Source organism: Myotis yumanensis, unplaced genomic scaffold (genome assembly GCF_028538775.1).
Source record: "Myotis yumanensis isolate MYYU_CA2020_CCGP unplaced genomic scaffold, mMyoYum1.0.hap1 SCAF_2, whole genome shotgun sequence".
NCBI classification, from domain to species: Eukaryota; Metazoa; Chordata; class Mammalia; order Chiroptera; family Vespertilionidae; genus Myotis; species Myotis yumanensis.
Window position 1 is genome coordinate 6,446,715 of NW_027223753.1, and position 23,529 is coordinate 6,470,243.

General features: G+C 45.6%; 2 protein-coding genes across 4 annotated transcripts in view; one reads left to right on the forward strand and one right to left on the reverse strand.

Moving 5' to 3' along the window:
• MTOR (mechanistic target of rapamycin kinase) overlaps positions 1 to 23,529 on the reverse strand; it is a 114,233-nt gene that overhangs the window by 48,822 nt on the left and 41,882 nt on the right. The gene's annotated exons all lie outside the window — the stretch shown is intronic.
• Positions 13,224 to 19,119, forward strand: ANGPTL7 (angiopoietin like 7). The gene is made up of 5 exons (XM_070403128.1): positions 13,224 to 13,902; positions 16,213 to 16,313; positions 16,880 to 17,074; positions 17,598 to 17,796; positions 18,042 to 19,119. The coding sequence occupies exons 1-5, from the start codon at positions 13,533 to 13,535 to the stop codon at positions 18,209 to 18,211; spliced, it is 1,035 nt and encodes a 344-aa protein (XP_070259229.1). The 5' UTR covers positions 13,224 to 13,532; the 3' UTR covers positions 18,212 to 19,119.

Sequence of the window (23,529 nt, forward strand, 5' to 3'; positions counted from 1 at the left end):
CTAACACGCCTTAAAGTCTCCCAGTGCAATAGTCAGCCATGCTGCCACAGCGAGCTTTTCCGAGGCAGCTTGTTCAAGGCTGCCAGGCTGGCAGACAGAGCTCAGATTGCAATGTGTGGGATAAATTAGCCTCCATGGAAACTCAGTAGTTCCTAGCTACTAAGTCCTCAGTCTCCTCCCTACTTGGGTGACACAAGTCTGTCCTTTGAAATATTCCCCTTTTAAACTCAGATGTGGTTTTATGACACTGGTGGGAGAGACTGCTCTGAATCTACAGAGCAAATGGAAACTGCCTATGACGTTTGGCTCACGGAATAAACTCACCTTTGCTCAAAAGCCCCCCTAATGAGGAGCTCTCGTTTTATGGGGCGGCTGGGAGCTTTCTACAGCCAGTTCTCTAAACACTCCCTTGTGTGCCCCTCAGTCTTTCCCTGTTAATGCTGGAGCCTTACAAAGGGCAAACTGTTCAAAGCCCCGCTCGACAGCAAACGAGCGCTAGTGATACAAACCAGACCCCACTGACGTTGGTCTGTGTGAACAGACCTGACAATATACAAGCTCAACAAGACAGAGGCCTGGGCAGCAACGTGCCACAACAGTGTGCAGAAGTGACAGGGCGACCAGATGTCCCATCTCCTCTTGACGTGTACTGAGACCAGAAGGAAAAGAGGGCTATCTCGCAAGAACTTTCTAAGCTGGCGGATACCAATTCCCATTGCTGTCTTCACATGGGCGAAGGGGTATACATTCTACTCCATATTCCAGTGAGAACATCCAGTTGAGATTTCATATAGCTGTGATTCTACAGAGCAAATGGAAACTGCCTATCCGTATATTAAAACCCAGAGCCTACAAATGAACCTGCGTGTTAGAAAGACAATGAAGAGGGACAGACAGGAGAACACAATGAATTAGGATATCAAGAGGATATACAGCCCTGGCTGGTGTGCTCAATGGTTAGAGAGACAGCCCTTGCACCAAAGGGTTTCAGGTTCAATCCCTGGCCCCAGTCTGGGTACATGCAGGAGGCAACCAATCGATGTTGTTCTCTCTCTCTCCCTCCCTTCTTCCCCCCTCTTTCTCCCTCCTTTCCTCCCTCCCACTTTCTAAAAATCAATGGAAAAATACCTTGGGTGCTGGCTCTAGCCTCAACCTAAGATATATGTTTTTTCTGTAAAAATATTTTAACAAAAAATAAAAATAAAAAGAGGATATACAGACATTTGCACTCTCATTCATTCCCTACCTCAAGAGTTAATTTTCATTAAAGGAAGATGAGTTGAAGACTTTGAGGAAATTCGTAACAACTGAGGAAAGACTTTCTAGAGTTGAGTAGAATTAACAAATACAGATAAGAACAGATTCTGCCAAGCATCTTTTCTCTCTCCTTTCCAAAAATCTGTGTCCAGAAGTAGGAGAGTGTGTAAGCTGAGTAAGCGACTCCAATTTGAGCTTCTCATTGCCTTGGCAGGTGCCCTGTCAGGAGCGATGGCTGAGAAGCCAGTGCTGGGAGCGGGGCTGTTTACATCTCTGTGGCTTTCCCTCTTGAGTTTTTCCTCAGTGCTTTGCACAGGCAGGCGGTGACTGGCTGCCCTACAGATGAGACTGACAGAAAGGGCCAGTCATTAACTGTTCAAGGTCTTCATGCAAAGCAGTAAGAAGGTCTCTGGCGTGGCCTCCGAATGCCATTCCTGCCACCTGAAGAACTCTTGTTTCCTGAAGGGTTTTCTAAGTCATTGCTCCAGAGGCTCTGGGCTGTTGTCAAAGTCAAAGTAATCTGGCCTGGTAATCCCTTCTTGTATGGCCCATTTGGTTACCGACCTCATCTCTCAGTCTTAGTGCCTTGGTAACCTCACTATTAAGAACAAACGATGCAGGACTATCCAACACAAAGCGCGGGCCTGTCGGGGTCAGTGAGATGGGAGCATCTGCAGTCCCATCTGGGGGCCCACTTAGGCTTTTCCAGTGCTCCCGTGAGGAATTTATGAGAACGTAATGCACTTGCTTCCCAAATGGCTCTGGTCTTCTCTTTCCTGTCTAGTTCCAGTGCAGACCAAAGTCCGAGTTTGATTTGGTTCCCTGTCAAGGAAGAATGCTCTGAATTCCCTTGGTGATACGCTGGTGACACATGCAACCCAGCTGACAGGGACCTCGGCAGGTCTGAGTGAGGAGCTCCTGACCAGCCAAGATGAGGCAAGCTCTCAGTACTACATCAAACAGCCCTGACTTCCCATATAGAGTAGTGACTGCTTTAGACCATCCCAACTCTTTTCCCAGCATCAAAACTTAGCTCTGTGCCCGACGGATGAACCAACAAAACAGGTGGGTGCCTGTACAGAGCCAGGAAGCCTTGGGGTTGGCTGGGCCCTGGTGTCCTTACCAGGCAGTTACCCCAGACTCGGGGAACAGCAGCATGGACTGGGGAACTCAACCATGTGATCCTCTCTCTTTAATAGGGTCATTTAAAAGCAAAAGGACAGCAGTGAAGACAGATGTGGGAACATCTGAAACATGACATGAGAAAGCTTGTGAGGGGCAATTTAAGTGCAGGCAGCAGGGGAAGTGAAGGGAGATTGGCAGGCCTCAGGCCAAAGTCAGGTGATGAAAATAGCAGGTCAAGCTTTCTTTCTCGCTTCAGAAACTTAGAAGTAACTTTACACCTTTTCTACACATTGAAAAAGAGAAGGCTGGCCTTGCTGGACAGTTTCCAAGCTAGCACATCTGATGTCCTTGGAGTTCTTGAGGACCTAAGGCACCAAGATAAAAAAGATTTGGTGCAAGAGAGGTGGTCCACCTTGGACAATCGAAATAGGTTTTGGACATCTTAGTGCCTAGTGGCCTAAAGGTGAAGAGCTCTTACTTTGTTTTCACTCCTTCCTTTGTCCAGGTGCAATTTAAATGGCACGGCTGTCACAATGCCCAGAGGACATGCTAAATCAGTATGAGAAAGTGGGGGCCCTTAAGAATAAAAAAGATAAATTAGGAAAAGGGGAGACAAAAATCCCTATCTTTTCAAGACCGGTGGGGGGCAGATATATATATTTTTTTAATTAAGAAAAAATTGGGCCTGGCTGGTGTGGCTCAGTGGTTAAGCACTGACCCATGAACCAAGAGGTTGCTAGTTCAATTCCTGGTCAGGGCACATGCTCAGGTTGTGGGCTCGATCCCTGGTAGGTGTGCAGGAGGCAGCAGATGGATGATATTTCTCATCAATGTTTCTCTCTCTCTCCTTCCTCTCTTTCTAAAAATCAATAAAAACATATTTTTCAAAAAAAGAAAAAATTGGGGAAGGGAATTTCACCACAACATAATCACCTTTCCAAAAAACTATTTTGCCAATGCACAATCCGTTTAAATAAATACATATTTTATACATGTGGTAACCAGAGCACCCTTATAATTTGCATTAGGCTTTTTCACAGAACACAGGCATTTTATACTTTATCCAGAGCCTTCATAATTACTTTTAATGGTTGCATACTAATTTCATCCTGCTGAGATGTCGTGTACATAACCAGTCTCATGGGTGTAACCTCTGGGCTGGCTGGGAGTGGCACTTTTCGATGACCAGGCCCCCAGGAGAGCTGGTTGGGGGCTCATGATCAGCACCTCTATGCTCATTAAGTGATGTCCTATAGTCTTCAAGGTCAGCCCTAGACGTCAGTGCCTGTCCCCTGAGAATGAGCACAACGCTCAGCGATAAGCCAGGCAAGCTGTCCCGTTTTACACATCACCTCCAGGCACCTCCAGGGGGACACGGGACCCGGGTGCCGTAGTACAACCCAGCATTAGACACAGGAGGGCTGCACAGCCCCGAAATGTCAAAGCACTCGATTTGTGCAACCCAGGGGCCTGTCAGAGGTGTGCTGTAAAAATGATGAATGGCTGTCACATCTCCAAGGCTCTGGCTGATTTAGGGAGCTATTGGCAGGCACATCACTCCCAGCATGTCAGCCAGTTAATTACTTCCAACTTTATCTTTCTTGTCAACACTTCTTGACAAATTGGCCATTATCTTTTTATTCTACAACAATGAGCTCTGCTCCTTTTCTGGTGATGCCTGGAGGTTTCTCTCCTCCTGGCCTTTTCTTCACATCCAGAGTGAAATGAAGAGCTCTGAGAGATGATTAGAAAGAAGCTGCCAGGAAAAGGAGGGAGAAAAGGAACAAAAGGGAGAGGGCTGACAGATTGAATCCAAAGCTTATTTTCAACTACCTTGACTCAAAGCAGTTGATACTTTGGGTAAAATCCTGATTTCTTGGCTTCTCAAAGTCCAAGAGCTCTGACTCAGTCTATTATGTGGATGAAGTTGGGAAACAAAAATGAAATGAGCTGGCATCTAGTGACCTGGCAGCTTCGAACTCTCCACATTTAACTGTATAAGCAGATGTGAGCTGGCCTTTTTACTCCATTAAGGAGTTAGGCGGCATTGTAAAAACACTGATCCCCATTCTGGGATCGGGGGGAAAAATGTGCCTACTCCTTGGTAAGGAAAAGCTGACAGGAGAGGGCTGGATTGTCAACATTCCGAGCCAATGAGATGTCCAAAAGAATTTGAGGAGACCAATATGTCACCACTGATCATTGCTTTGTCACCGGAACAAACTGTCAGAGGGCACCGTGGGGCAGAACCCAGCACCGATATTTCATCAGTTCTGACACACACTTTTTTCACACTTGAACGTCTCTGCAATCATGATGCAGCGCACAATTCAAGGTTTCAGAGCACTGTGACACTGTTTAGTTGTCAGCAGTTTGCCCCCACCCCCACCCCCACCCTGTAGTGATACATAAAGTAAACAGCAGCAGCAGCTTCTGAGTCACCATTAGTGGTCCTAAGGCTCGAGGGGTTCCTGAGAATGAGCCAGATGCAGTGGAAGTACAGAGGGTTACCACTAAACTACAGCAAGCTCCTCCCTGTAGAATGGGCTGGGGCTGCAATCGAGGACCCTCTGCCCTCTTGGTCAACTTGAGGAGAAACCCTAGGACCATCCCCTCTGTACAGCTCCTCATGCAGGACCAGCTTCCTGCACTGAAGAGAGCCTTCCTTGGGGTTTATAAGACGCTCTACAAATGCAAGCTATTGTACAGTGACCCTGCAGGAAGTCTTCAGAATAGCCAGATAAATTACACTCTATTGGTGACAGGCGACAGACCTGACCTCTGGGGTGTGGCTGGCCGTGAAAAGGCGTTACAGAAACGATGGGGCTACAAAGAAAGACACAACCTGTGCTTGTGCTCTGGCTACACTGGGCTTCCTGCACTCGCCCACTCTTCGCTGCTTGGAGCTTTGCTACAAGGAGTACAGGTTCCTAGAGGCACAATGGCACTTTTGAAGTCAGCATGAGCCCAGAGGTTTGGAATGTGTTTTTACCGAGAAGTGAGGAGCTTTGAGCAAATCCTTACCCTTCTGGACCGTGTGTTTTTTCTTCCAGCAGAGGTGCAGGGAAAAAATGAGACAGTGTACCTTTTCTGGAAGCCAGGAAACAACTGTAAAAGCAGAACTCATACTTCCAAGCAACACAATAGACACCTTGGGAACATGTGTTCAGAATTAAGACACAGAGCGGTTTTGTTCATCCATCTAGGCCTCTCCTGAAGACCGTAAAGCCCAGTCACCTCTGCCATTAATTGGCTGCTCAGGCGCAACTGGCTCAAATTCTCCAACATTCTTAAAGAATTACAGGCCACTTTCCCGTTAGTGCTGTCTAAGTCAGGGCAGCATAGGTGCAGCCTGAAGGGAAGCTCTGCAGGAAGCTGGGTCCCAGCTCGTCATCTTGTCCTGCCCCATCCCCATCCCCGACAGGGTCCTATCTAAGGTTAACAGTGATTGTCTACAATTACAATGTAATGGGCATTTGATGCCCACAAGATTTGTTAGGTTCCTGGATACAATATGGGGAATACAGCTACCAGAGACATGGCTGTTTTTATTGGGACATGTTATTTTCTTTTTTCTGTCTTCAACATTAGCAGCTGCATGTGGCCCCTTGGCAGTGATGAAGGTTACTGATAGGCCAATGCAGGCTGAAGTGAGTAGGTATGCCATTTACACAGGCCTCCAGAATAAACAGGAGAGGGACAAAGCCCTATCCACTGCTCAGTGGTCCTCTCGCTGATTTTCACAGGTAAAGAAAGAGGGGTGAGACACAAATTGATGGTTTTCAGGGATACAAAGGGATCAATACTAATAAAAGGGTACTATACTAATTAGACCAGGAGACCTTCCAGACCAGTGATGGCAAACCTCTGACACCTCTGACACGTGAACTCATATTTTTGGTTGATTTTTCTTTGTTAAATGGCATTTAAATATATAAAATAAATATAAAAAATATAAGTCTTTGTTTTACTATGGTTGCAAATATCAAGAAATTTCTATATGTGACACAGCACCAGAGTTAAGTTAGGGTTTTTCAAAATGCTGACATGCCGAGCTCAAAAGGTTTGCCATCACTGTTCCAGACAAAGCCATGGTGGTGGGGCCGAGGCAGAGGCGGTTAGGAGCAATCAGGCCAGGCGGGGAGGGTAGTTGGGGCGATCAGGCCGGCGGGGGGGTAGTTGGGGGCAATCAGGCGGGGGGGGAGGGGAGTTGGGGGTAATCAGGTAGGCAAGGAGGGGCAGTTGGGGGCGAGAAGGCCAATGGGGGGGTTGGGGGGGAGAGAAGGCCAGCGGGGGGGGGGGCAGTTGGGGGCAAGCAGGCCGGCAGGCAGAGTGGTTAGGGGTGATCAGGCAGGCAGGCAAGTGAGCAGGTGAGCCAGCGGGTCCCGGATTGCGAGAGGGATGTCCGACTGCCGGTTTAGGCCCGATCCCACCGGCAGTCGGACATCCCCTGAGGGGTCCTAGATTGGAGAGGGTGCAGACCAGGCTGAGGGACACCCCCGCCCCATGCACGAATTTTGTCCACCAGGCCTCTAGTTATACTATAAGGATGCCACCTCAAGTTATTGATTAAAAAAGATCTCAACTCTTCAGTTCTCACTTTGATTCTTTAACTACGACCTATGAAAAAAACAAACAAAAAAACTATGATCTATGGAAGAAAAATGGACTTAAAGCAGGAGAGCATGCAGTGCCTTACAATGAAGACCTTACCATAAAACACTGGCCATGGAGAGAAATGCTAAGTCTCCATAACGGATGTTCATTTAGAGCAGTGGCTCTCAACCTTGGCTGCACATTAGAATCACCTGGGAATCTTTTTAAAATCCTGATCTCTGGGCCTCATCCTCCGGAAATTCTGTTTCTTTGTTACTAATGTTGTGGCCCCACCCCATAACAAAGAAACAGAATTTCCGGAGGATGAGGCCCAGAAATCAGGATTTTAAAAAGATTCCCAGGTGATTCTAATGTGCAGCCAAGGTTGAGAACCACTGATTTAGAGGGACAGAACCTGCTGCTGGGAATTCAGTCTTTCATCTGACATGTTCCAATTAAGTATCTCTTGCCTTCAGCTTTGTGCTAAGTGCCAGATGCTAGCAGCCATGGGCAAACTACGGCCCGCAGGCCGGATCCGGCCCGTTTGAAATGAATAAAACTAAAAAAAAAAAAAGACCGTACCCTTTTATATAATGATGTTTACTTTGAATTTATATTAGTTCACACAAACACTCCATCCATGCTTTTGTTCCGGCCCTCCGGTCCAGTTTAAGAACTCATCGTGGCCCTCGAATCAAAAAGTTTGCCCACCCCTGTGCTAGAGCTACTGTGATGGTCTTTGGTTTCACGGAGCTTACAGGTGGATGAAGTAGATGCACAAAAACCAAACTGCAGCAGGTGCTGTGGAGGGAAATACCACAGAGAAAACAGAGTGCTTAGACACTTAGTTAAATTCAGGTGGGCCGGGGAGGCTTTTCTGATCAGATGATAATCACATACCTAAAAAATAATACTTATTATTTGCTGGACACTGACCATGTGTCAGACACTATTCTAAGTGTTTTATGTGCACTATCTATTTTTAAAGAAACTTCCTAGGTGCAGTACAACACACACATATACAGGAAAGTATACATGGGGTACAGCTGGATAAGTTATCACACAAAGTGAAGAAACCCTTGGAACTACCATCCAGACCAAGAAACAGAACACAACACATGGCCAGCATCCCAGAAGCACCCGAGCCTTCTCCCACCCACAGCTCCTTCCTCATGCCCAGCGGTAACAACTATCTGACTTCTGACACAATGGCTGAGCTCTGCTAGGGTTTGACTTGATTTAAACGCTCAACATTATGTTTGTGTGACGCAGCCATGTTGCTGCATGCCATAGTAGTTTTTACTATTGCTGAACAGTACTTCACTGTATGAATAGACCACAATTTACCTATTTTTTTGTTGATGGCCATTTAGGTTAGGTTGTTGTCAGTATTTGGCTATTGTGTGTGGTGTTCCTACGAACATTCTCACACACGTCTTTGGCGCATTCACATTTCCGTTGGGAATATTCCTGGAAGTGGAATTGCTGGGTTACAGAGTATGTTCGGCTTTCGATGACACTGACACGTTGCTCTCCAAAGTGGTTTCACCAATTTACACTCCCACCGAATGTATGAAAATCCCAATTGCTCCACGTCTTTGCCAGCACTTGGTATTTTCAGTGTTTCCCACTTCAGCCATTTTGATTGGTACGTAGTGGCATTTTATAGTTTTAATTTGACTTTCTATAATGACTAAGGAGCTTGACCAGTTTTTCAGGCATTTATTGGTCTTTTGGGTGTTCCCTTTTATGAGTGCCTGTTCACATCTGGCCACCTTTAAAAAATTAATGAGTTCTATGTATACTTCAGATACAATATACATAGATGTATGTATTGGAGTTATCTTATTGCCTTTTCACTCTCTCCATGGTGTCTTCTAATGCACACAAATAATTACTTTTACTGCATGTTTTACTTTGTGGTTTGTGTTTTTAATATCTTGTTTAAGAAATCTTTGCTCATCCCAAAATGCTGAAGATAACTCCTATGTTATCTTCCAGAAGCTTCAGTTTTACCTTTCACATTTAGAGTTTAAATCTCCTCTGGACTTGAAGTTTTGTGTGTGGTGTGAGGTAAGGGTCAGAGCCTCCCCCACAAGCCCCTATGAGGCTAACTTACCCAGCAGCGCTTACTGAAGACTGTCCTTTCCTCACTGTTCTGTGGTGCTATGTTGTCATAAATCAGGTGTCCACATATGTGTGGGATGTTTAATACTGTTCCACTTATCTATGTGCCTATCCTTGTGCCAATACTATACTGCCTTAATTACTGTAGCTTTATGATAAATTTGATTTCTAGTAGTGTAATTCCTCTAGTTTCACTTTTCTTATTCAAAAATGCCTTAGCTATTTTTAATCCTTTGCTTTATTTAACTTAATCCTCACAAAAATCCTGTGAGGTGAAGTAGTTATTTTTATTTCCATTTCGCACTGGTAGACTCAGAGAAATTATGTAATTTAATTTGCCCAGAGTCACAGAACTATCAAGTTATATCTGGGATTAGATATAACTATCAAATTAAATCAGGGATTAGAACCCAGATTTGTTTGATTCTTACCCAAGCATTTAAAGCCCTTCATATACCATTTCTTTAAGCCTCACGCCAGCTGACTCCTTCAGAGCATTTAATATGAATGCTTTATAATTTTAAGAAATTCAATGTTCTAAGCCACCCATATCCAGTTAAAAATCTTATTTGGCAGTGACAAAAGCCACTTTCCTGGTAAGACTCAGGAAAACAAAGCAGCAAGAGGTAAAAGCTTCTTGGATTTCTCCATAGCTCTCTGTCTCCAGAATAACAATCACACTCCTCACGTGGACTCATGCAGTCCCTCGGGCCTGGCTCCCCTCCACCTCTCCAGCCTGAACTACCCGAGCCCTCTGCCTCCGGACTCTTCAGCATGCTCACTACCCGCATTCTCATGGCTGTACCTCTGCCTAGAGTGCCCCTGCCCACTTCCCTTGGGAGGCCTTCCCGAAGCTCATCTTGGTTGGACAATCCTTCTCCTCTGTGTCCCCTCTCCTAGCATGTCACACTGTCCTAAAGTTCGGCTGTCTGCTTCTCCAACTGGACTGCGAGGCCCTTGAGGCTGGACTGGTGCTGCAGCCTCATCCTGGCTAACAGAACAAGTGTTTGCTACAGAGTCCTGAGAGAGATCTGAGATTGACTGTTGTGCTAGGTGCTCTAATTAAATAACCGGCTCCAGGAGGAGGCCTGAGAGAAATGGTTTCTAAGACATCCAGGTTGTCCTCTTTGGTAGAAGTGGCAAACTAGAAGGTTTGGGGAACAGATGGAAATAGCTTCTGTGATGGACTTGGGCTGTCAGTGAGACAGAAATAGGACTGAGTGATAGAAGGGTGGTTCATGAAGAGACTTCAGAAGTAAAATATTCCCATGAAGTACACTAACAGCAAGGCAGGTTCTTCTAAGATGTACCTTTTCAATAAACAGGGAGTCTGATTCTGAGGGCAGCTGTTTCTCTCCCTCACCAATTTGTTTGTTTGTTAATCGTCTCCAAGGATTTTTTCCCATTAATTTTTTAGAGAGAGAGGAAGGAAGGGGGAGGAACAGAGAATTGAACCCTCGACCCTTTGGTCGACGTTCTATCCACTGAGCCAACCTGGCTAGGGCTCCCTCACCGATTTTGAAAGCGATGGTGTAAGAGTAGGCAGGGGAAGGGGTTCTTTAGAAAAGAAGCCTTTCTCTCCAATGGGGGCATTTTCAAGAAAATGAGACATGACAGTCCCATTTGGAGGAGAGACCTCCGCTAGGCCCTTCCCAGCAGTTGCCCTCGGGCTGCTTGAATGCTGCCAGGCCTCAGTGCCAGCCAAGGCTGTGCAGCCCGGACTGTGGTCGGTGGGAACTTCCAAGCTAAGTAAAAGCTCACTGGCTTTTCTCATTAAGAATATAAGCTTTCTTTTCAAAACCAGCTTTCCCTGGGAGCACCAAGCTGATCCCTTTCACCACCAGCAAAATGGAGAAAAGGAAAAACTCTAAGGTATCCAACCCAGGTTCTCCATATTTTTCCAGTTAATTCCCATTCTTAGAGAAGGGAGTGAAAGCCTCTGAGAGAAGGAAATGCTCTGGTCTCATATTCTTCCTGGTTTTCTCTAATGGGCTTAGCTGTACTCAAAACAACGGCTTACTTTACCTTCTTTCAGAAATTCAGATTTAGGACATCGAAGGGTTGTGGATGTTCTGGAGGGTAGATCTCCTGGCACGGGTAATACTCTTAATTGGCTATTTTATTCAAAAATTGGGGGTGGAGGGTGCTATTGACATCTGGGCAGCTTAGGCGAGTTAAGAAAATCTTCAAATAAGAAAAGCCTGTTTCCAACTTATGCCTTATGTTAGAAATAAGTTTCCAGAAAAGACATGTCAGAGCGTAGGCACTCATGCTAAATGCCAGAGCTTGTGAGCCAAACCCCCTCCTACCTTTCCTAGAAAGGACTGCCTACATGGGTTGCAAATATGAACGACTGGTTCATTTTCTGCCCAGATATGAACACCTACTCACAACATTTTCCTGTTTAGTGGGGGAAACAGCTACCGGGAAGAAGAAACAAAAAGCTGACTGGGAATCCATAAAGCTCCACTGGTCCATGATGGTTCCCCTACACTCAGCTACACGGGAGCTCCAAGGGTCATGACTGTATGGCGCACACCACGTCCGTGGCACACGATTGAGCTCAGTGTCATTTGATGGCTAGCAGACTATTGAAGATCCTCTTGGAGTTCAAGCGACCCTGTGTCAGATGCTGGCAGTTGGGGTCAGACTCAAGTTAGTGAAATGAACTCCATGGAGCTGAGACTGCAGAGCCCAGTGGGGCTAGACATTTGCAAGAAGAGATCTGGGACCAGTTGACAGTGCCAATTGTAAACAGCATCTTTTGGGCTGAACGATAACTTGCTATAGGGTGCCAGCAACATCCTCACCCTTTAGCAAGCAAAGGAGACAACGTGAGAAAACAAACCCTGATCCACGTCATCCTCTACGGCTTTTTTATTTTGAGAGAAAAAAAATTGTTTGGTAACTCCAGCTGCCTGGACAGAAATGACTTTCTGAGAAGCTAGAAGCCCTGACCGGAAAGGACTCTGGGGGGGTCATGGCAGGGAAGGAAAGTTGTCAGGGGTCGGCTTGGCTTGTGTGTGAAGGACCCGGGCCGAGCAGCAGCAGACCAGGAACTGCCTCAGTGGCGCCATAACTTGGAAAGCGAAAGAGCATGTTCCAAAGACAGGGTTACTGTTTAAGGACAAAGGGAGCTTTGTATACATTCTTAGTGAAAACCTCATTTTAAGGATTTATGGTTGCTAAAATCCCAGGTTTTTTCCATTTGTTTTCAAAGGAAGAGTGCCCTTCAAATATAGTACGTGAAAAATTACAATATCCCTATTTTCAGGGATATATAGAGAATAATTGCAGATTTGCACCATATGGCACAGGAAGAGGAAAATGAGACTAGAGCTATGGCTTTATTCGGTGATGGGGATTCTTTTCTCTATGATTTAATATATTTTCCAAGTATGGACCCACGGGCCAAGGATTCTCTGTTCTGCCTGAAGACCAATGGAAATGTGGGTGACCAATTACTCCTGAGTTTTCATCCCTGCTGTCACCTCTGACATCTCCTTGCTAAAGTCAAGTGTGAGAAGCCCGCTCTGTTGAAGGAGAAAGTATGTAGAAAGAAAGATAACCGAGCAAGTCCTGTGCATACGAACTACAAAGTCATTTTTTTGCTTCCTAAGAGATTTACTCCATCTTCCTCTTTCTAGAGCTTTTCTAAGTTGTAAATGTGCAAATGTGAGATGGTGTTAGATCCAGGTCCGATGGGGGTTTTGTGAAACACTGAGTGATGACCAGAGGAAGGAAGAAGCAGCCCTGTTAAAAGCACATGCAGTAGGCCAGATCCTCCTATAAACAGCATGGATTACATTAACAGGCCTCCCCGGCTGAGTGGAATCTTATTCCCAATTCTCTTTGCCCACCTTTCGCTCACCCCAGGGTTATATAACCTTTAGAATGGAATTTGGAAATTCCCTGTCCCTGCTCTGCTTGCTGCTAGAGCTGAGCCAGTGGCTGGCAAGGGCATAATCTAATAGGCGAAACTAGAAACACAAATTCACAGTCCTCTTGTCTGGGCCCAGAGACTGTGCCGGCAAGGAAAGAAAGACTTGCCCTGTCTCCCTCCTCCCCTTCTCTGGCCTAAGTTTACGCTGACTTCACCCAACAGGCACCTGACCCTCCCAGATGAGCTGGGAGGGGCTAAAGCGCCATGCACACGGGGTGGAGGTGCAGGCAGCAAACGATATTTAAGATGCTGAGTTTGTAGGGCATTAGGCTTGGGGAGGAAAGCTATAGGATACCCAATTAAGCTGCACTTTCAGAAGCTCAAGCTTTGACAAAGGCTAAGAAAGAGCCAGGAAAGAGAAAACAGTGGTGAGCTCATCAAGAGTGCAAGTGTGAGGTTTTAATTGCTGCAGCTTTGCAAGCCTCGGCCGGGCAGATCCAGATTTCCCCACAGGAAGAGCCTTCCTCACCCAGACCCACGAAAGATGCTGAAAAAACCTCTCTCAGCTGTGACCTGGCTCTGCATTTTCATCTTGGTCTTTGTCAGCCACCCAGTGTGGCCGCAGAAGCCCCCTAAGCACAAGACACCTGGGCAGCTCAAAGTGGCCGCCTGCTGTAAGGAGGTGAAGGAGCTCAAGGCCCAAATTGCCAACCTAAGCAGCCTGCTGAGTGAACTGAGCAAGAAGCAGGAGAAGGACTGGGTCAGTGTGGTCATGCAGGTGATGGAATTGGAGAGCAACACCAAGCGTATGGAGTCGCGGCTCACGGAGGCCGAGAGCAAGTACTCTGAAATGAACAACCAGATTGACATCATGCAGCTGCAGGCAGCGCAGACGGTCACACAGACCTCGGCAGGTAAGGAGCACGTGTCCTCACGACCTTGCCCTCAAATAGCCCAGTGTCTCCTGTCTGTACATTGCTTCTAGATAACCTGGTCGTCAGAACAATTACGGGGGGTTCTTTGGAGGTACACTTTCTTGGGCATGTGCTACCAGCTCTATTTTCTCTTTACTAAAGGCGTATGAAGTATTTATTTTGATTTCTAATGTTCTGTAAATTTACCCAGTACTTTCACAGGTCTCTTTTATTAACACAATGTCTCAGCACACTGAAGGTATGAATTACCATCTTGGAGCACAGAGAGATTACGTGGTTTGCCCAAAGTCACACAGCACGTCTTAGAAAGAGGGCTCAAGTTTCCTCATTGGTCCCCTTCGTAACCCAGAGCCGACAGGCTGTACCCTCGGTTCCAAGGAAGCAGGAGCGAACACCAAAACCATAGCATCTGTTACTCTAGAAGTTCTCTCATGTCTCTAACATTATGGAATGGGCATAAGTGGAATTTGGTATCCTCTCTCTGCCAGCTGTCTTCTCACTGGCTCAGAATGAAGTATATGGACATGACCCAAAGCCATTTGAAAAATTCCTGTCTTCAGGAAAGGGCAGGGTCCTCAAGGTTCCTCAATTCTGATATTTCTATTTTCCCCCATGACCTAAAATAAAATTCTGCCCAATAATATAGAAAATAAGAAAAGGTAATGTTGAAATTTGGATTTTTGGGAAGCAAGGGCATAATCTAATAGGCGAAACTAGAAACACTTAAGATCCAGATTTTTGTTTTCTCTTAAGGTTTTCTCTTGCAAAATAACTTTTCAGCTTCTGATTAGCTTGGCTCAGACCGGTCAAGGTGAATTTATTAGAGAGAAATTTGGTTTTCCAAAATTATTAGTTATCAGGAGCATATCCTATAGATATGTCACTTCTTGCTGATAAAAAAACTTTTTGGTCACACTACAAACTAAGTCAAGAACTAAGAATAGAGTAAGTCACTGGTTAGTCTCAGTTCAAATGAAATTAAGGTTAACAATTCTGTTATGGAAACCCATGTGTGTAAATCGCTTTCTAAGCATGTACGTCCTGACCCTCAGTTTGGGACTAGAAAGCTATTCTTAGGCCATTTTCCAGACAAGTGAGTCCTGATTTGGTCCGTGAGATGAAATCAGACATGAAGAAGACCAGGGCGGACGATGAATCTGCCTGCCACTCCCTGCTCCTCCAAATGGGGTTTCCTCACCTCCCAGCAGGGAGTTTCATGGAGTCAAACGCAGCTCCTCAAGTTCAGGAAAGGATAGGGTCCTCAAGGCTCCCCTCCCCGACGTGCTCTGCCGTCTGTGTGCTCTTCTCGAAGGCCCAAGAGAAGCTCCAGGACACAGAGGGCAGAAGCTCTGTGGTCAGTGAGTTCCCACTCTCTGCCTCCGCTCAGGGAAGCTGAACCTTCCACAATGTCTTCAACATTTAGAACAAGGAGACAAATCTGGTATAAAGCAGGAGCCCCAGGGCAGCCTGGACACATTTAAATCAGCCCAGCATGAAAGCTGGCCTGTCTAATGCTCTCACTTCCTTGTTCTAATAACTGTTCAGGGGAGGCCTCTAAGGGTGCCTCAGAGTGCACTTCCCTTGTCTAGCAGTGTGAGATTAAGGCAGGGGAAAGGTAAGATTATAAATCTGTCTCCCTTAATCAGGGCCCTAGTAGCCATTACCTCTGAAAAACAACAAAACCGACCAATCAACCAAACAAACCAAGAAACAACAAAACCCCACGATACTCGTGATTACCTGGAAATAGAGGCTGGCTGTGCCAGAAGTTGGATCTATGAGAGCATGTTATGTGGCCCTCACACACTGTAGTAATCCCAGAACTCATGGTCTAGACCAGTGGTCGGCAAACTGCAGCCCCTTGAGTGTGGCTCTTCCACAAAATACCACTGCGGGCGCGCAGGTACAGTGCGATTGAAACTTCGTGGCCACACTCAAGGGGCCAAAGAGCCGCATGTGGCTTGCGAGCCGCAATTTGCCGACCACTGGTCTAGACCTATCACAGGATCATTTATTTCATAGTAAACCTCAAACCACCTGTTTGATCGTCACACTGATGCCCTCCAGGGGATGGGCTTCCCCAGCCCTCAGTCCCAGCACCAGTGAAGCCAAAACACACCTGCTCTTGGTCTCCCACATGCAGCTACTACCTCGTTCAGAACACTTATGTAAATTCTGTGGCAGAAATTAAGTCTGTGCTTAAACTTTCTATGTCCAAGCAGCAGGAAGGCCTGGCTGCCAGGGAGCCGGGGTGTGCACGCTCACGGCTGTGGTCTGTCCCTTTTGCAGATGCCATCTATGACTGCTCGTCCCTCTACCAGAAGAACTACCGAATCTCTGGAGTGTATAAGCTTCCTCCCGATGACTTCCTGGGCAGCCCTGAGTTGGAGGTGAGGCCATCGCCACCCATGCTCTCTACCTCTGTTCTCCTTGCCCTCAAAGGGACAAAAAAACTAAACAAAGTCTAACCAAAGGGAAACTCAAAATAGAACAAACACCCCAGGGAACTATCCAAGCACTCAAATTATGGGGAAGGGGGAATCTAGGCACCTGTTTTGCCCTTTCAAACTGTTATCAACCAAACACCAGGTTAAATAATTCTAGAACCACCAACTAACTAGTTAAAATCTCTTGCCATGTCCTAGAGCAGCTACTCTTTGGGGGAAGAGAAAAGAGAGACCATGGAAGGAGCCTATCAGAAGTACCTGGAGTTTTCCCTTCAAACTCCATGTGCACTGACCTGCCCCCATCCTAAATTTCCATAAGTCTCCCTCAGCAAACCACCCTGCCCCAGCTCGCCCACACTGGGCAGAGTTGTGCTTTAGTGCACCTGGGGGACCATGGAAATGCACACATCCCTTGGCTCTGCAGGGATGGGGAAAGGGAGGTGAAGTCCACCCCACGCTCCTGCTCCTGCCTCCGCAGGTCCCTGACCAGAGCATTCTCTCTGCTCCAGGTGTTCTGTGACATGGAGATGGCAGGTGGTGGCTGGACCATCATTCAGAGACGAAAGAGTGGCCTCGTCTCCTTCTACCGGGACTGGAAGCAGTACAAGCAGGGCTTTGGCAGCATCCGTGGGGACTTCTGGCTGGGGAATGAACACATCCATCGGCTCTCCAGACGGCCAACCCGGCTACGTGTGGAGATGGAGGTGAGCAATGACTGCACAATTCTGGGGATGGCATTCCTATTCTTACTCACTTTAGGCTTGTATGTTTATTCTGATGGTTTTCCTTCAGGTTGCAGTACAGGTGAGAAAGAATAGGTTCATTCCTATTTTTCAGAAAAGTGAGGCTGCAGGTACAACAGGAAGAAGCCAGACTCAGGCCAGAGCAGAGTAATCCGACAGTCAGTGACCTGGACACAAGGTCCTCTGTGTGCAAACCTTACTGACACAGAATATAGCCTCACTATATTCTCAAATTACTCTTATGACATCTTTAAGTGGGAGACTGTAAAAACACACATCTACCCCTTACAAACAAGGAAGTGAGGGGATACAGGAAGAGAGACTAATCAAGGCGTATGGTGACTCAGGAGGGCAGTTTGGTCTAGGACCCTTGTTTTCTGATTCCCAGCAGTAGAGATGTGTGGCTGCGGCTGGAGAGAGGAGTGCAGGGTGGGATGAAATGTTACCTGCCGCAGTTTTTCTCAGGTTCTGCCTCCTCTGACAGGACTGGGAAGGCAACATGCGCTACGCTGAGTACAGCCACTTTGTTTTGGGCAATGAACTGAACAGCTATCGCCTCTTTCTGGGGAACTACAGTGGTAACGTGGGGAATGACGCCCTCATCTATCATAATAATACAGCCTTCAGCACCAAGGACAAGGACAATGACAACTGCTTAGACAAGTGCGCACAGCTCCGCAAAGGTGAGATTTGAGGGGTGGTGGGGGGAGTTCGGGTATAAGCCCCGAGTCCCACTTAAAGAGAAAGTGTGAACTATAACTGCATGGCTGATATCCTGGCTTCGGTATTTCCTTTTTATATTGGCCCCAACTGCTTAACTACTAGTCAAAAAACAACTAAATCCCTGCGGCCTAGCCTATCAGCCATTTCCAAGCGGAGAAGGATACATACACCCAGCCCACTAGCGCTGATCTGTTTCTTGTGCCAGGTGGATACTGGTACAACTGCTGCACAGATTCCAACCTCAACGGAGTCTTCTACCGCCTCGGGGAGCACAACAAGCACCTTGACGGCATCACCTGGTACGGCTGGCACGGCTCTACCTACTCCCTCAAACGGGTGGAGATGAAGATCCGCCCAGAAGACTTCCAGCCCTAAAGGAGGCCTGCTGTGGAGCAGGGCTGGAGAAATGGGAGACCAATGGAGGCTGGGCAGGGCGGAGGAGGACCGGAAGAGAGGACAGACAGGGTGTGAATGGCAAATGGCTTATGAGAAAAGTCTCCAATGAGAGAGTAAGTCTTTGAGGAGCACAATACAATGATATGACCCAGGATGATACAGTAAACAGGATGAAGCATTGGGACACAATGAATGGGTCCTGACACAGACTTCTCGGGGGGCTTGCCTGAGTGGGCTCTTGTGGCCGTGATCCCTGACATAGCAGCAGCTTCTTTTTTCCACATGATTTTTCTATGAAAAAAAAAGTTGTGAGATGACTTTATCCATTTCTAAGGTGAAGTGAGGGCAGAAAACAAGTCCCTTTGCTAAAGAGAACCATATATATTGGTTCACCAAGGAGAAGACCTGGGTGTTAAAGAAAGGAATGAAGGGGGGTAATGGAAGAGAGGAGTTTCTATTTTTAAATCTAAGAAATTACCTTCAGTCTACACTTAAAAAAAAAGACAAAAAAAAAAAAAGACAGTAATTGTCCTGCTGGAGGTGAGCTGACCCAGGTTGGACTTGATTGGAGGAAACTCCAGGCAATGGCCTTGCAGCTGGCCTCTGAGAGCCTCCTCTGCTCGGCCTCCACCAAGGCACAGCACTGAAGGCAGGAAGTGGGTCTGGTGGTGGCCGGGGAGCTCAGCGGGCGGTGGCGATAAGTTCCCTCATGGATGCTTGCAGGACACTGCCTGAAATGATTCAGTCTAGACACTGCCTGAAATGATTCAGTCTACAGATATATCTATTTTTATTTACTCTTTAATAAAAGAGCTTGAAGAGCTTCCTTTTTTATCTTGCCTATAAAACTGGCTGAAAAATGAAAGTAGATGGCACTATAGTTAATAACATGCTGTTTATAAGCATTTTGCTTTGTAAAAATAAAATATAGATTGTTTTAAATGTTCAAAGTTTCTTTTTTCTTCTACAATAAACTTTTAACACTTGTTCATTTTTAAATGATCAGCATTACCACTCAGAGCATGATAAAAAGTTTAAGTGAAAACTCAGAGAACAATGAGAAAGAGACTCCGAGTTCGTTGCAGACTTCAGGAAACCATAGGAGCAGCAGGAGGCCAAAAATCAAAAGGCAAGCCTGGTCAGTGTTGCTCAGTGTTTGAGCATCAATTCATGAACCAAGAGGTTGCTGGTTCGATTCCCGGTTGGGGACACATGCCTGGGGTTTAGGTCTCGATCCCCAGTAGGGGGCATGCAGGAGGCAGCCAATCGATGATGTCTCTCTCTCATCGATAGTTCTATCTTTCTATCCCTCTCCCATCCTCTCTCTCTAAAATCAATAAAAACATATTAAAAGAAAAGGCGAGGGACTTTTAAATAGGCAACATTCACTAGAAGAGGTCAGATCTGGCCTACCCACCTAACTAACTCCCATGGAGGCCAATGTCATCACCTGGCTTCAAAACACTTTGCAAACTATGTTCTACTTGAGCAAACTAACACATTGAGAGAGGGAAAATATCTTTAGCTACAAGAGATGATAGTCTTGACCTTTAGGAAGTCATTTTTTCTTGCCAAAAAGAACCATTTATAGGAAGCCATGATTCCTACTCAGTATTTTTAAATATTATCAATGATCCTTGATTGTTGAGAACCTACTTAACCTCAAAAACAAGAACCTTAGTAATTTTCAAAGAAATAAACCGAATAGAAAAGTACACTGGAGTAGGGCTTCCTATGGGACAGGTATTCAAACAGAAACTTCCTAAGGCAGGCAGAGGAATCTGAGATGCTTTGCAGCCAGCATAATACTTCTAGAAAAGACAGGATAAAAAGATCAGGGGGTTAGAAGGAGATGAGAGAAGGAAGAGCCTAAGATGCCTATGGCAGAAGTACATGAGTTTCTCTCACTTCCCAATATCCCACAACTAAAACAAAACTGAGGTTCTTTGCAACAAAAGCTAAAATGAACACGTGGGACTCCTCAAACTAAAAAGCTTCTGCATAGCAAAGAAAACAAACTGAATAGGCAACCTACAGAATGGGAGAAAATATTTGCAACCTTAATCCCTAATAAGAGGTTAATAACTAAAATATAAAGAACTCATACAACTCAACAGCCAAAAACCAAAGGATCCAATTAAACACCGGGCAAAGGACTGAATAGACATTTTTCCAAAGTAGACATCCAAATGGCCAATAAGCTCACCAGTGATCATCAAAAACACAGCATCACCTCACACCTCACATCCGGCAGGATATGGCTATTATAAAAAAGACAAGGGATAGCAAGTATTGATGAGGATGTGAAGAAAGGGAAACCTTGTGCACTGTTGGTGGGAATGTAATTTGATACAGCCACTATGGAAAATAGTATTGAGGTTCCTCAAAAAATTAGAAATAGAACTACTGTATGATTCAGAAATACCACTTCTGGATATATACCTGAGGACACGAAATCACTATCGTGAAGGTGTACCTGCACCCATGTTCACTGCAGTATTACTTACAATAGCCAAGATATGGAAACAACCTAAGTGTCCTTCAACAGATGAATGGGTGAAGAAAAGGTGATAGACAACCCACATACACACAGAGCGTATGAAAGAAGGAAGTTCTGTCATTTGCGACAACATGGATGAATCTGCAGGGCAACATGCTAAGTAAAATAAGACAAAGACAGACAAATATTATATGGCATCACTTATGTGAAATCTAAAAAAAAAGTTGATTTCACAGAAACAGAGAATAGAATGGTTGCCAGGAACAGAATGGGGATAGGGAAACGGGGAGGTATAGGTCAAAGGGAACAAACTTTCAATTATGAGATAAGTTCTGAGGATCTGATGTAGAGGATGGTGACTGCAGTACTGTATATTGTATATTTGAAATTTGCTGAGAGTATATTTTAAGCATTCTCACCACCAACACAATACACAAATTTAGGTATGTGAGGCGATGAAGTTATTATCTTGATCTTGATAATCATTCCATAATGTGTATCACATCCTTATACTGTATATTTTAAATATATATAATTACATTTGTCAATTATTCCTTAATACATTTGGGGGAGAAAAGTATCTATATTGTGCTCATCAAAACCTACAGTTGCTGAAATTTACTCTTATTGTTATACTAGAGGCCCAGTGCACGGATTCATGCACCAGTGGGGTCCCTTGGCTTGGCCTGCGGCTCTCTGACATCCCCCGAGGGGTCCCGGATTGTGAGAGGGTGCAGGCCAGGCTGAGGGACCCCACCAGTGCATGATTGGGGCCAGGAAGGGACCACAGGAGGGCTCCAGGGCATGTCCAGTCCTTCTCGCCTAGTCTCGATCAGCCGGACCCCAGCAGCAAACTAAATTACTGGTCGGAGCATCTACCCCCTAGTGGTCAGTGCACATCATAGTCGAATGGTTGTTTAGGCTTTTATATATACTATATAGATTAGACACAGTTGAGTAACTGAAGTATAAACTTTTTGCAGCAAGATTAACGTTTAATTTTTTAAAAGTTACTTAAAAAAACAACAACACCATAAGACAGAGGTTCTAAGCCAGAGTCTATGGTTTATTCATGTTCTGGGAAGATTTCTGAGAGTGGACAGAGGGAAAAGGGAAAGCGGCTGTTAAAGAACGCACAGAACACCCAGCCACTCACCTACAGGGTACAGGCTCTGATCGTAAACACTTTTTTTTTTAATTGATTTTTTACAGAGAGGAAGGGAGAGGGATAGAGAGTTAGAAACATCGATCAGAGAGAAACATCGATCAGCTGCCTCCTGCACACCCCTTACTGAGGATGTGCCCGCAACCAAGGTACATGCCCTTGACCAGAATCAAACCTGGGACCCTTCAGTCCACAGGCTGACGCTCTATCCACTGAGCCAAACCGGTTAGGGCTGATCATAAATACTTTTAAAGCCTCTCTGTGCAGCTTGATGGACACCAAGACTCAGAGATGAGCACAGCATGGTCTCTGACCTTTGTGAGGACAGAACCCCCAGCAGCCAAAGGAGAGAGCAATGTTGTTCTGAGCACATCCTCTAAGATGTGAGACAAGAAGGTACGAACGGTATGAAAAAGAACAGGCCTGATGGGCAGCTGTTAGAGTTGCATGTCCACTTAGTAAGCACTGGCTCCTGTTTCTATTTTTAATTCTGCAGATGTGTCAATTAGAACATTTTCTTAAAATGAGATATGTCAGGGGCTAGGCAATGAAAACATACAGTTCTGATCAGACCCTCTCTTCTACTTACTGTAGAGAAAGAAAAACAGGTGCTATGAACTGACTGTGTGTCTCCCCAAATCTATGTTGAAGCCTAATCCCCAATGTGATGGTAGCTGGAGGTGAGGTCTTTGGGAGATCTTTAGGCCATGAGGGTGGAGCCCTCACGAATGGGATTAGAGCCCTTATAAAAGAGACCCCACAGAACTTTCCACCATGTGAACAATACCAGAATCCAACCAATCCATCCCTGATCTTGGACTTCCCAATTTCCGGAACTGTGAGAAAGAAATGTTTGTTGCTTAAGCCACCCAATCTACGATAATTACAGCAGCTTGAACTGGCCACCAGACCTTACCCTAATGCTATGGGCTAACCAAGTAAAGCCATGTATCTGTGTGTGTATGTATTTGTTTCCAAATAATTGAATATCTATTTAATCCTCTGTTTCCCTAAGAAACTATTACACTTACTGATATATATGCGTTTTGAGGAGATGAGTATAATTTATACTGTCCAATGATAGCTCTGATTTGGGGATTGCACATGGATTTAATTTGTCTTGGAGCAGATAGGGGAAAAATGTCAATAGGTAGGAAGACCAATAGATCAATCCAGCAGCAAGAGAAAAATGTTGTCACCTCAGCACAGTTTTTTAAAATAAACATGAAGAATCAGCTATGCAAAGATGTTCTTGTGTACAGCAAACCTGATTCTTTTTAAAAAAATATATTTTATTGATTTTTTACAGAGAGGAAGGGAGAGAAATAGAGAGTTAGAAACATCGATGAGAGAGAAACATCGATCAGCTGCCTCCTGCACACCCTCCTACTGGGGATGTGCCCGCAACCCAGGTACATGCCCTTGACTGGAATCGAACCTGGGTCCTTTCAGTCCGCAGGCCTACGCTCTATCCACTGAGCCAAACCAGTCACGGCAAACCTGATTCTTTCAAAAAGAATTAGGCGGGGCGAGGGGCGGGGGAGGGAGGATGTGAAGGCATGTGCTAGGGCAGGGGCAGCCAGGGAGAAGTCAATAGGGGGGAAAAGGATACTTATGTAATACTTTAAACAA